Here is a 13,931-nt window from a genome sequence, read left to right on the forward strand (position 1 = left end):
TATGGCGCCATTCACCTAGAACCCCGTACAATGTGCAATAGGCAGTTATGTGAAACGGTGAGGTGTGCTCACAGCTGATTGTTCATAGAAAATCTATAACTGAAGCATTTCTGCTAATTTCTAGTTAACATGAATAGCAAATTTCAAATAAACATTCATATATTTGTATTGATTCCTTGCATGAAAAAGTGCAGAATTTGTATTATTAAATTGAAGGTAGATCGAGCTCGTACTTCTGTACAGAATGGTTGATAATACGGATAGCAGGTTTACCGGACGAGAATGTAAAAAATCAGCTCCTCAGAATTAACTTCCTGCTCTAAAAACATCCATACCACAAGCTTAAGACATGGCCTTCGCTGCACTAAGCGGTTTAGTTTATATCTTGGATAAAGAAAAAGGCGCGCAGGTTGAAATAAGAAAAATGACAAAAAGACAAAGTGAACAAGTCAAGCTACGTCTGCTTTCTTACCCCGACACGGCTTCCACCACCACCACCGGTCCGATGGCGCCCCAAATGCTGTCTGGTGGTGTCGGGCACGAATTTGGTCTTCAAAATGGCAGACAGGTCGGGTATATATCGCGCGGGGCACGGCAGTCAATAGAGACTCATTGCCAATCAAGCTCGCATGGCACTCTCCTATTGGACGAAACATTGTGTGCACAGAAAATGCGTATATGAAAATGATATCCGTGCCTGGGCCATTGTTACCGGCAACCCAACCACAGCCTACCAGTGCAAACAATTGTTGAAAAAGAAAGAAGAAAAAATTGGTAGGAGAGAGAAAGAGAGAGAGAGAGAGAGATGGAATTGTATTGTCTGGGTTTGCTTTATCGCTTCAAGCAAACAAAGGACCTTTGGGTGAACTTGAATTTGTGGCAATTTTTTCCTCTGCCCCGTTCCTTTTATGAAGTTCAAAGTTCCAGCCATGATCCTTTGTTAAGAGTAAATTTGGTAGGAAAGAGGGGCCGCAGGTATATTGCATATGACGCATGGAGTTCTAGCAAGGGCGACATAACACCCGCGATCGAGTTGTTCTGTACAGTACTCCACTTGTAGGCCTGACAGCTAGATCTCGTCGGGGCGATGTTTTAAGGGTTGGATTTTTAATGTGTCTTTTGAACAAATTAGATGGCGCGTAATATTCCGTGGTGTTTCCCAGCAACGAATATTAGAATAACATTTTATCATGCGCTTGTTATGTACTGCTCCAAAGCGATGGATAATCCGTAATGACCGCATGGCATCTTCAGCCTGTCTTTGCGTCCTGAACGAAAGGAAGGTAGGCCCACAACGTCAATACAGTTCACTAACGAAAAATTGTTCAGCAACTTGTTTAAAACACATCAGCGATTTGAGAGTCATATCCTCACTATCTCGCTCACACTACCTATAGTTATTTCTATCCATCTATATTTCATCACCTGTCTTTAAAGTACTCTTTATTTTTCTTGTAATTTTCTTTCATATTCCCATGAGCTCTTTTGACATGTCACTCTCTGTCTACTACTTTGGCGTCCGTATTAAATGCTCCCTCCTTCCCTTGCCAGGCCTGCGACAACACCACTATAAGTTTCTGCACCAATTCTTGACATGACAAATTCTGTTATCATACATGTGTTCCCGAGTCATATAGAGCCCATGTCCGACATTGATATTTTGTTCATATTATTCCTATTGAATAATTTCCCATTCCCCCCCCCCCTTGATCCCCTCACGATTCCAAAGTTCTTGATCTCTTTCTCTTGAACCCCCCTCTGATCTATATGTGTCTGTCTCTCCCTTTTCCCTCTCTCTCTCTCTCTCTTTCTCTCTCTTTTTTTTTCTTCTCTCTCTTTTCTATATCCATCTTTTTCTGTGCCGGTGGCCTCATAGAATGTGAATTCTATTGTATCACATTTTTCTTGATAATGCCACGCTCCCCATATGCTCGCGATTTCTCCGTCTTTCCCGCCAACGGTTATGATGACCTAATTCGTCAGGTCATGCGCATGCGTCGATGCATCAAGACTAAGTAAAGCTCTGCTGGTTTCTATAGTTACTTCAATGAGCGTCACCCACTCATATAATCACATGTTTAATTTCATTCAGGGAAGAGAAATAATACAAACCTAGCGACAAGGCTAGTTAGATTTCTTTCCATTTTTATAAATGGATATCGTTTGAATACCAAAAGTTGTAAAATATTTAAAGTCGATCGTTTCAGAATCTCTCTCTTCTCTTCTCCCTCTCTCTTTCTGTCTCTCTTTGTACATCAGTTTACACGATATATCAACCTAATATATTGCTAGACTTATAACAGTTAATCGGCAAAGGTCCATTCCATTTATAGCACGACATCTAGAAAAGACGAAATCTTCTGTCATGGTTTTTCCTTCAGAAAACTTTCTACCTATTCGTATCGAGTTCATGCAACCTTTTAACCGTACGATTTGCAGCTACAATGAAATACTTGCCATCCCCATGATGTTTATGTTCCTCCTTTGAGCTCTTTAGAAACGTGATATATTAAAGCAACATTGTCCTGCTTGTAGCTACTTGCTCCCTCTGTATAGAAAACTTCCCCAATCGGTGCCTGTTGGTCCCCCATGATCCTCTTTTTCTTATGTTGAGAGCTGAGTTAATGAAATAGCCACCTGTCAGTGACTTTACTGTGGTCTAATTCCTTCTGTCTCAGTAGTATTGACAGTCTTTAAGATCAAGTAGCGTACTATTATTTATTTTTACAAACACGTGCATTACTTTACAAAAGACGTTCTTTGAAATTCACTTGATATATACCAACACTTATCGTTACAGAGACGTCCACCTGTCGCATTTGGGGTGACCCTCATTACATAACATTCGACTATAGAACCTTCCACTTCCAAGGGCAGTGTAACTACACTCTCGCCAAGCTCTGTAACGAGTCCCTGACGGATGAAGACCGGCCCTGGTTCGACGTGGTTATCAACAACAGGTTGAAGGTGGTAGACGGGTCGACGTCATACCTTAGAGAGCTGTATCTCAATATTTCGTCACATGTAAGTCAAATGAATGGAAGTTTGTTCTGAAATTATTGGGCATTTAGCGAGCAGTTCAATCATTAATTTAATAATAAAAACTTGATGATTAATAATTTTCTAAACTCTTTTTAGTGTGTTTTTGGAATGTTCATGAAGTTGGACATGAGCATTTTTTTTCTCGACACCGTTCTATATTCGATGTTATTTCTGATTTTGTTTGTTTGATGAACTGGGCCATTATATTTTTTTTTGTATATATACTTACAGACCCGAGATGTGGGCGAATGTGTAATCGAACAGAAATTAGAGGATCCTTAGACATATCTGATTAAGTGTAGACCAACAAATGAATTGCTCTACTTATCTTGACAGTTTGATACAAAGAGCTAAATCACTCGTTTTTCTCCACAGCCAATGCATTTTCTAAACTAACTTTATTATGCCCAACTCACATACGTTGTCAAACATTTTGTTTGTATTCAGGTATATTAATATATTTTATATATGTCCATGAATAATGGTAACGGTATCGTTTTCACTTTTGTATTTCGTCTATTTTTCTTCAGAAAATCTCGTTACTGCAAGGTCCTGTTGTACTGCTCGACGATGTTCTTCAGCGTCTACCATACTACTCTTCTAGTGGTCTCTACATCACTTACGCTGGCCGATATGTGGTGGGTTTAGAGTCCCATTCCGTAGCAGATTCAGGGGGGGGGGGGCAAGTTATACAAATTCTGCAACAAGCAAAAGAAAAAAAATACATCGGGTGTTTAGTGTCCCTTTGGAGGGAAAAGACTCTGACAAGCAGGGAAGTACGATTTTCGGGGGAAGCGAAATGGCGCTCGCATCTTTTTTAATTAAGAAGTAGATTCTTCCATGATGTCATGAGGCGGTGCACACATTTAATTCTATACCTGAACATACTTTTTTACAATTCGATTATGTAGTATCATTGACGCAACTCCCGAGATATGTAGTTAATTATTAGTAATTGGTTTGTTGTTCTATGATATTCAAGTACCTATTCAATGATTGTATATATTTTGTATTTTACGCTGTGGAACTGTTTGGCTTTCGCTAAAAAGTGTTAGAAGTAAACCAATTCAATAAAAATAGCAATTACAACAGTCATAATGACAATTATGATAACAATTACATTTACAATTACAATTATGATTACAATTACATTTACAATTACAATTATTTACAATTACAATTACAATTTATAGGTGTACTTGTGTTAATCTCAATTTAATAGAAATGTTGAGTGAAAGTGGGGGAAAAGCGTTCAAATCAAGGGCTGTCGTAAATCTACTATGTAGGGATACTGATTACGTTTTGTTTGTTACGCCTTTGTCGAGTAACAACCAACAATACTTCTTTCAAGCAAAAAAGGACATGGAAATTATTGCTAATCAATTTCGAGTTGCAAAGTGTTTTACCACAATTAAACATGGAAACGAATACTTCATTTTCTTAGCGATCTAGATCTTTACATGCTGAGCTTTTCCTTCAAACTTTCATTTGATTCGATAAAGTTTGATCAAAGAAAACACGCCCAGTTTGACGAGGCTTGTAAACGTTGTTTTCATTAAATGTTAAGATTGAAACGATAACATGAAAAGTGATAGGACTGTGTCCACCAACGGCCACAGTGTCATTCATGATTAAGTATAAGTGCGGTAGCTTGTCATTGATAATTAAGTAACATGACTCAAAAGGGAGCGATAAGACGTGTCAAAAATCACAAGGCGACTTCAATTATAAAAGAAAGTGTTTTTGCCATCGCGAGATCATTTCATGCAATTTTCTCCCTGATATCTTCATTGTCTGCCTAGCTTGACTGTGAACATTAATTACGACGAGTCTGAAAGTCACTTAGTAGGTATACTATCTAGCACATTTATATTTGAACAGGGGCATCTGATACCCAAGTCAAAGGCAAAATGAGCGCATATTCACTACGACATCACATCATCGTTATTGTTTGAGCAAAGCAATATAATTTTGTAGCTGTGGTAATATAATTGTGTAATCTGCTCTAATTTTGTTCATAAATATCTAGATGTTAAGCGTGCCTTGGACATGCACAGCTGTCAATCAAGGTGTTTCTTTCGTCATAAGCTATTTTAAAACAGATCCTTAATCACACTATATCGTGACGTGCTTTCTTTATTCAGCCCTACTTACTTCGTTAAGGAGAGCGCTCACCAAGTTCAGTTTTATGTCATTTTTTTCTCTCTCGCTCAGCAGCTTTCATTATAGTCCTAGTCACAGCTCATATGTTTGCCAGAGATAATTTTCAAAAGACTCGTGTGTCATATACCATGCGAGGGACGTATTTTGATGAAATGAAAGTGTCTGTTTGTGCAGTAATAAGCAAACATCCATTCCACCCCTCTGTCACTCAAAATATTGTACCCCGTTTGCTTAGCCACTCTTCAATGAAAAGACTGTGTGCGTCTGCTTACGGATTGTAAGTATACGGAACGCCATGTTACCTAGTGACAAGGAATAAAAACTCCACAAAATCGTTATCACGCGATGGAATTATACAGGGGCATATTCTATAAAGATTTTATTAACATGTTTCTCATTTCTCTCATATTTTCTTGAACTTAAAATGCTTTTGTTGTAAATACAAGGGTGAAATATTGATGTATCACGTTTATGTTTGCCTACCGTATTGTAGATGTGAGTAACCACACTGAGATGATATCATAACGAAAATGCATATACTCTGATTATTGATCGGACAGGGCCACTAAAATTAATAAACGAATGAATGTCAATACCTTTCTCATAAATATGTAATTTTCCAACACCCTTGCAACCTCTTTTGATAATTATGATATTATTTTTCTTCTTTGATCAACAAGGTTAGCAAAAACAATATATAAATATTCGTTGACAAAGATAATTTATTAAAGTGGAGTGAGTTTTAAAGCAAACCAAACTGATTTGGTTTAATCATCAAACAGGGCTAAGCCCGTGTTACAACCGAAGAATATCCATGTATGCATAATCATGAAGGCATTATTTCCAAAACATATAGGAACATATCAGGTTGGGTTTTTGTTTGCGTGTAACGTCTGAAAATGGAAACAGTTTAACAATATGTGCTTCTCGTGACTTCCAGGGGTAATGCAAATCGGAACCTGGTAGGAAAACATTCTCTATGATATCATGGTAGCTCGCCTAAATCAAAGGTAGAGAGGATAATTGTCATGACCTATTGAAAAATAACGTAGTGATTGTCGCAAAGACTTCAAGAAATCAACAAAAGTCCAATTTCTGTACCCTCTTGTATGGATTATAGAAATCATTTTTGGATTATGTAACATGTCATTGTCGTGTTCGCAGATTTCAAAAGGGGATTGACATAGCTATTTTAATGTTTTTGCGACTACTTTCTGCAGATATTGTTATCCATTTATGATGAATTTCTTTATCAGGTTGTATCAACCAGCACGGGATTGGTACTGCGATGGGATGGAGAAGGTGGAATAACACTGACATTACCGCCAGCCTACAGCGGCGCCACTTGTGGTCTATGTGGCAACTTCAACGGAGAAGCATCCGATGACTTCGTTCTTCCCGACGGCTCCTTGGTAATTTTCTTTTGTCAGTATAACTGTAAAGAGCGAAATGTATATAACTTATATTACACTTGTGTGTGTTTATTTGTTTTATTTTATTTATAGTATTTATCATTGCTTCACCATATCCGTTTAACCGTTTGTTAGGCCGTCGGAGCTCACTTTAAATTTGTATATGACATGTAAAGAATGCATGCCAGAAAGTTATGAATAGAATATTCATATTCCAATATCCATATTCCATTATCGATTTTTGTATTGAGTTTTATAACATGTTATTTACACAGTCCGGTCTACTTCGTTTGATTTTGCTACAGACATGAAAAACCCTTTTTTCTTTTTCCTTTCAAAGTATAAGTCAAACCGATAAGATGTCCCATTGTCGTTTTTGGTTTTGGATGAATTATTGTGGGAACATATTATTTTTTTTTATGAATGTATGTAATCCATTGATCTCAGATGGTACTTGACGTCACATACTTGACATCTAAATATGGATCGTTGAGTATGTCGTGTTTGATTTTGTTCAACTCTAAACCAACCCTTAACGCGTTAAGAACACGGCATTCCGTGTCTCAACAACAAAAAACTCTTTATTTTCTTATTTTCGTCTGTTTTTCTTTTCAATATTTACTCTTCACAAAGCCTTCATCGCATGATTCATATTTCATATGTCTACCAATATTTGCCGGGATGGCATTGTTAAAAGAGTTATCTGAGTGAAATGGAACTCTATTGTATTGTAAAGTCGGGAGGTAGTCGTGGGAAAAAATCATGACTCATTTAATAGTCTCACAGGAAATTTAATTTTATAACATTTTTCATGTTGAGAAAGAAGTCGCGTATTACATTTCTATTTTTAGCTTTGCTACGGCCCTCTTTCATTTCTTGTGTGTCTGTAAAACTAACTAACTGAATAAAGAATATGGCGTAATTTATTGTGAGATGTAGAATAAAAGGGTCCAGCATTGAAATAGCGTTTTTAAAATACAAAGGAAAATGAGTCAGTTTGCTCCGATCTCCCTAGTCATGATACTTGATCGAGTTTTCTGCTGAAAGTATCAGAATAATTATGACAGTCGCCAATTATTTGCTGATTACGTAGGTTACAACATTGAGTGTAGAGGTATTAATGTTTGCGACAAGAGTGATAATTTTACACAGTTCGTACTCTGTCGTTTTGCGTAATTTAAAGAACGTTCATAGATACCAAAGTCTATTATGTACACTTGCTTAGCAAATGCACAACGTTCTCAAGAAGTTTGGAAAACGTCCTGAAGACTCAAAATGTTAAAGAACGTTTCTTTACGTCCCAGAAATGTTATTTTTGCCCGAGGAAAGAATCCCGTTTGGCTTGTTGAATGTATTCTTTGTCTTTATTGTAGCTTTCCTTTTAATCGTTTTTGTTTGATGTCAAATTTAGGCGGCTGACTCGACATCATTCGCTAACGGATGGAGTCTTGAAGATGACTGTTCTGACACCACCCAAATAGATCCATGCTCTACCGACTCGGATCTACTTGCCACTGCCCAGAGTAGATGCAGCATTCTTTCTAGCGATGCAGGTATACATACTGATTGTGATAAATATGCCCCCATTGTTAATTATAAGACGGCCGAATAAATTTTTAAAAAAATCATATAATATAGTTACAACTGTAATGTTAACAATGGTGAGGGTTATGCAATAAATTGCATGTTTCGAACTCATCTTTTTATTATAACCAAAAGAGAAAATCAGGACATTTTCAAAAAATGCGAAAAGGAATGTTTGACTTTCTTCATTGTGGAATCTAAGTAAGTAAAATAAAAATTCGCGGAAAATCATATCTTGGATACTTTAACACACCATTAAACCTCTGCTTTGTTATGTTTTTTAGGTTAAGCTTGAGATTTTGTCATTTCTTGCCCCACTTGTGAAATAATATCGTTAGATTACAGATGTAGATTCATGTTTAGTTTTATGAGGCCCTCAAGTTCCGACCGGTTTTAACAAACTAAAAGAAATGCCGGAATATTCATACAGTGACATATATCTCTAAACCGGCAATTTCTAATATAACCCAACGTCTGACTATTCAAATAACGAAACTTACATCTTTTTCATCGAATATTCTGTGTTAGTGTCGGCCTTCAGGCTTCAGTGACTATCAACGGTCGGTGGACTCTGCCTTCTTCTGGTCTTTTATAATTTAATAAAAACTTGAATTTTCGAACAAAATCCACGGTCTGATTGTTTGTAATTCACATCTTTTTTCCCCTGAATATTATTTTCTCCCCCGAATATTATTTTCTCCCCCGAATGTTATTTTCTCCCCCGAATGTTATTTTCTCCCCCGAATGTTATTTTCTCCCCCGAATGTTATTTTCTCCCCCGAATGTTATTTTCTCCCCCGAATATTATTTCCTCCCCCGAATATTATTTCCTCCCCCGAATATTATTTTCTCCTTCCTCTTCTTTCGGTAGTGTCTGGCTTTGCGTACTGCCAACAATCGGTGGACTCTGCCTTCTTCTACGACTCGTGCCTCTACGATGTCTGTGCCGAGCTACCGGGCGACGAGGGGGCCGACTGCAATGCATTTGCCGCCTACCATCAGACATGTCTCGACGAAGGTCATCCTATCACCGAAGAGTGGAGAACTGGAAGCTCATGTGGTAATTAATAACACAATTGTCCAACATAATTGTAAACATGTAGTCGGATTGAATTGCGATGCGATGTAGAAATTGTTCACTATATGGGTGACGAGAATTGCATTTTATCAGGAATCAAAATATAATTATTGTTGATATTATTTTAATCGGATAATATTAATGTGAAATGTTTCAAGGGATGATTTCATCTAGCACATCAATTAGTTTCTGTGAGTTGTATCGAGAAATACGATAAACAGCTTACAAAAACATTTGGCAAATATCACTAAGCGTTTTCAATAACACCTTATAGCTCATAAGGAAACTTTAATTTAGGACAGAAATTAAGAACAGAATTATCTGTTATACCGCTGGTAAAGTATTTTTGTAATATAATTGTATAGTATGATTAAAGATAAGTTGGTGGAAACTACTGAAAAAAGTAGATCATGTTAACATGCCCTAACAGGGATGTTAGTGTTAAAAAATTGACAACAAATGTATGATCATTCGAAGCGACAAGATGTTTGTTTTGTTCTCTTTTAGTTCACTAGAGCATTATAAAGACAAATTTGTTTTAATTCTTTGTTCCGACATCATCCTTCTATCTCTCTCCTGATTCAGACTCGGCGTGCAGCAGCAGCAACTCGACCTACCAGACGTGTACAAGCTCGTGTCCCGAGACATGCCCTGGCCGCGCCGTCGATCCTCCGTGCGATACCCGATGCGTTGAGGGATGCGATTGCGATGACGGGTATTTACTTGATAGCGATTCTTGCGTGCCGATCAGCCAGTGTCATTGCGAGCGTGACGGGGTCTTCTATTCCGTAAGTATTGATGTAAACTCGATCATAAAGACCTTTAAATGTAACCTCAAAATTATTAAAATAAAATATATTAAATTGTGGTGCATCACCTTTTGAAAAAAGAAAACGTATTTCATAATGCGAACATGTTCGTTTAAAGCATTAAGATCTACCCCCCTGGATAACTACCCCCATTCAACTATCCCCTAGGACAACTACCCTCTAGGACAACTTCCCCCTAGAGCAACAACCGTCTAGGACAACTACTCCCCGGGACAACTACCCAAGACAACTACCCCCCGGACAACTACCCCTAGGACAACTACCCCCCGGGACAACTAACCCCTAGACAACTACCCCCTAGGACAACTACCCCCTCGACAACTACCCCTAGGACAACTACCCCCAGACCATAACCCCCACGACAAAGAGGACAACTAGTCCCGGACAACTTTCCTAGGGGGTAGTTATCTGGGGGGTATTTGTCTGGGGGTAGTTGTCCGGGGGGTAGTTGTCCTAGGGGGTAGTTGTCCTAGGGGGTAGTTGTCCGGGGGGTATTTGTCCCAGGGGGTAGTCGTCCTAGAGGGTGGTTGCCCTAGGGAGAAGTTGTGCTAGGGGTATTTCTCCTAGAATGTAGTTGACTGGGGGTGGTTATCCGGGGAGGAGGGGGGGGGGGGGGTAGGTGTCAGGATACGCCGCCAGACAAATAGTAATTGGAAAGCAGAGAAGAAGATTAGAATGTCAGTTAAATAATTATTTTTTTGATTTCTTTATTGTTATTCAGGCTGGAACCACATTACTCTCAAGCACCTGCTCCGAATTATGTACATGTATGAGCGGACTTTTCATGTGTGAAGTGGCCTCATGCGACGAGAATGCGAGCTGCGGCATGGACGAAAACAACGACCCAACGTGCGTCTGTAATATCGGTTTCGAGGGAGATGGATATACCTGCTCTGCCATCGGTAAATATTTATAATTTTTTTGTTACCCTAACGTTCCGAATTACATCTAGAGATCTTTCAAATGTTATATTTTCCTTAAATCTTTTCCTTTTCTTTTTATTCAAAGTCCACATTGGGTGTAGTAAAACAAAATGAAAAGGTACGTCGGGAGAGAAGAAGATTGGAAATTTGCTCAACTCAAAAGCCGTTTTGTGATTATTACATCCTTTTTTCTTCTTCTTCTTAGTCTTTTTCTTCTTCTTCTTCATCTTTTTCTTCTTCTTCTTCTTCTTTTTCTTCTTCTTCTTCTTCTTCTTCTTCTTCTTCTTCTTCTTCTCCTATTTCTTCTAGTTCTTCCTTTGGTAATGGTTAAGGTAATGTTAATTATTAAAAAAAAAAGAAATGAAGTGAATCCTCTTCATACCTTTCATTCTTCTTAATCTAACTTTTTCCTCCTTCTTCTTCATCATCCTCTTCCTCTTCTTTGTCTCCTTCCTCTTCTTCCATTTTATTCCTCAACGTCCCGATCCGGAAACTAACAGAATGATTTGTAGTGTACACTTTGCACTTATTCAAACAGAAACATGCTGCTATTTTATATTAACTGATACATTTATATAATATTGACTGGCCTTGAGGGGTATATCATGAATATTGACCAAGCTCAGATAATATTGCCCCGAGTCGAAAGACGAGGGCAATATGGTCTTAGCGCGGTCAATATTTCTGATATCCCCTGAAAGTAAAGCCAGTCGATATTTTTATTGTTATCCAAATCAGACATCTAGAGCAAATACAGAAATCCACCATGACAATCTCAAAGAACTGAACAAACTTTGTCAAACCAGCACTGTGCATCCAGTGCTTGACAAAATTTTTGATACACTGCAAACAGTGTGCATTTGGTGTGATTATTACGTCACAATAGAGTGCGCGCAAAGTGTGCAGGTTTTCGTACGCATAATAGATGCGCAATGAAAATGACAAAATATGGCGTGGTCAATACAAGATGCCCGGATGCGAGACCGTGGAAAATACAAAGGTATATTTTCACTCGTCTCTACACGCAAAGTGTATACGAGCAGGGAGACCAAGGAAAATACAAAGAATATACACCTCCGTTTCCACTGCTAGTGAAAACTAGGGCAATACGGTGTGTACATGACCAGCTCAGATGTCCGATACGGGCAATAATTACCAATAGTTGTATCAGTATCTTTTTTAATTGAGATATTTCGTGTGAATATCAATTATATTTTATTTTACCAAACAATTCACTTGATTATTTGTTCCTTCAGTGAAACTGGTTGTCTACTGTAGATGTGAATGAAGTGCTTGTTGTCAAAGAACTTTGGTGCACATAATATCAGAACTCTAGAGGTTCCCAGCCCGGGTCCCCGGTCTATTTTAAAGGGGGTGTGGCATGCAAATACTTGTTAATGACATTTACGACTTCTTTTGAACAACTGCACGTAAATGAATGGACTTGATTACTGATCAGCGCCCGCTAGCGCTCACGTAACAGACCAAAGTTCTCCTCATGCTTTGGTCGCGTCGTCTGTAGTTGTATTATACCCGATTGGCCCCGAGTCAGTCCACGGGAAAGACACGTAGTCTCATCATGCTACACCCCTTTTAAACAATTTAAAGATACATAGGAGGGGTCTCTCATGGGGAATTCGACACAGTTTGGGTGTTTACCCAATAACAGGTCTTGTCAATCCCCAGAATTCGCCTTCAGATTTATGACCAACAAGCCTTTTGTAATGCAGTGCATTCTCCCATATGGTAAAGCCATTATATCACTTTTCCCTCAACCGAAGCCTCTCCGAGAGAGATGAGGAGGTATTTTGTGATAGGCCTACAGGTTTGCTGGGTGCAGACTTGTACACACATTAATGGTAATTCGACCATGTCTGGTGTTAGCGAAATATGGCCTTGTGCACCTGGTTACTGGTGACCCACTCCCTTTGAATAACTTCTTTCATAATGCTAATAAATTATCATTTTGATTTAAGATTACACTCTGAGGGACCTTGTTTTCATGATATGCTGTCTTTTGGTGAAAATCTGATGTGTGTGTACACCACAGATAGTTAGGTGATACGTAACGAAGTCTACGTATCACCTTTTGATTTCGTCAAGATTGTTATTTATTTATTATTATTATTATTTATTATTATTCTTCCTCGAATTTGTTCGCAGGATATCTCAAGACTGAATGAAGCCATTGTTATGAATCTTTCAATGATGATAGATCTTAGTCTAACTTAGAACTGCGTGACTTTTCAAAGACTCAAAGTCATCATGACGTCATCTAGGCGCCATTTTGTGAAAATCAACTAATGATCATATCTTCATAACGGAAAAGTATTTCTCATTCATAATTATCACGATTAAGATCAATATCCGTCCGGTCAATTTCAGGTCAAAAAACGTGCGCAAATGCGCGCGTGCGCTCGTCCAAAAATTTAAAATGCTCTAAATCATCCCAAATTTTTTTGGCATACGTTTCAGGCCATATGGAGCATTTGATAAAATAATTACGCACACGCCCATGCGCGCGCGTTTTCGCACGTACTGGCATTTTGCAACATAGAATCGCCGATTTTTCCAAGCATTTTGATAATTTGTTCACCTTTTATTAACGCAATAAGCGTCCGTCAAAGTTGACAGCACGCGCGGATTTGCGTTATCTTTATCCACAATACATTGGCAAAAACATGCCTATATAAAATTAATTGTAACTCTTTATAATAGATAGAAACTCCTAATATTTTTTCATATTTGGATAGGTTATGAGTCGGAGATATGATTTCATGTCTCATTTGATCCTCAATTAACTTATGACGTCATCATAATGGCCTCCAAACTCAAAATTTCAATTTGCATATTATGACGTCAGCATATTTTTGGAAAATTGATTGTATCTCTGTAAATA

General features: G+C 38.2%; 1 protein-coding gene across 1 annotated transcript in view; it reads left to right on the top strand.

Moving 5' to 3' along the window:
* Positions 1-13,931, top strand: part of LOC762415 (IgGFc-binding protein) — a 136,379-nt gene that overhangs the window by 94,562 nt on the left and 27,886 nt on the right. The window contains exons 115-121 of the mRNA XM_030991267.1: positions 2,801-3,024; positions 3,573-3,680; positions 6,462-6,617; positions 8,029-8,170; positions 9,073-9,261; positions 9,865-10,067; positions 10,831-11,011. Coding sequence (XP_030847127.1) covers positions 2,801-3,024; positions 3,573-3,680; positions 6,462-6,617; positions 8,029-8,170; positions 9,073-9,261; positions 9,865-10,067; positions 10,831-11,011 — 1,203 coding nt within the window. The remainder of the gene's footprint in view (positions 1-2,800; positions 3,025-3,572; positions 3,681-6,461; positions 6,618-8,028; positions 8,171-9,072; positions 9,262-9,864; positions 10,068-10,830; positions 11,012-13,931) is intronic.

The sequence above is a fragment of the Strongylocentrotus purpuratus genome, unplaced genomic scaffold (assembly GCF_000002235.5).
Source record: "Strongylocentrotus purpuratus isolate Spur 01 unplaced genomic scaffold, Spur_5.0 spur5_scaffold_2, whole genome shotgun sequence".
Taxonomy (NCBI): domain Eukaryota; kingdom Metazoa; phylum Echinodermata; class Echinoidea; order Camarodonta; family Strongylocentrotidae; genus Strongylocentrotus; species Strongylocentrotus purpuratus.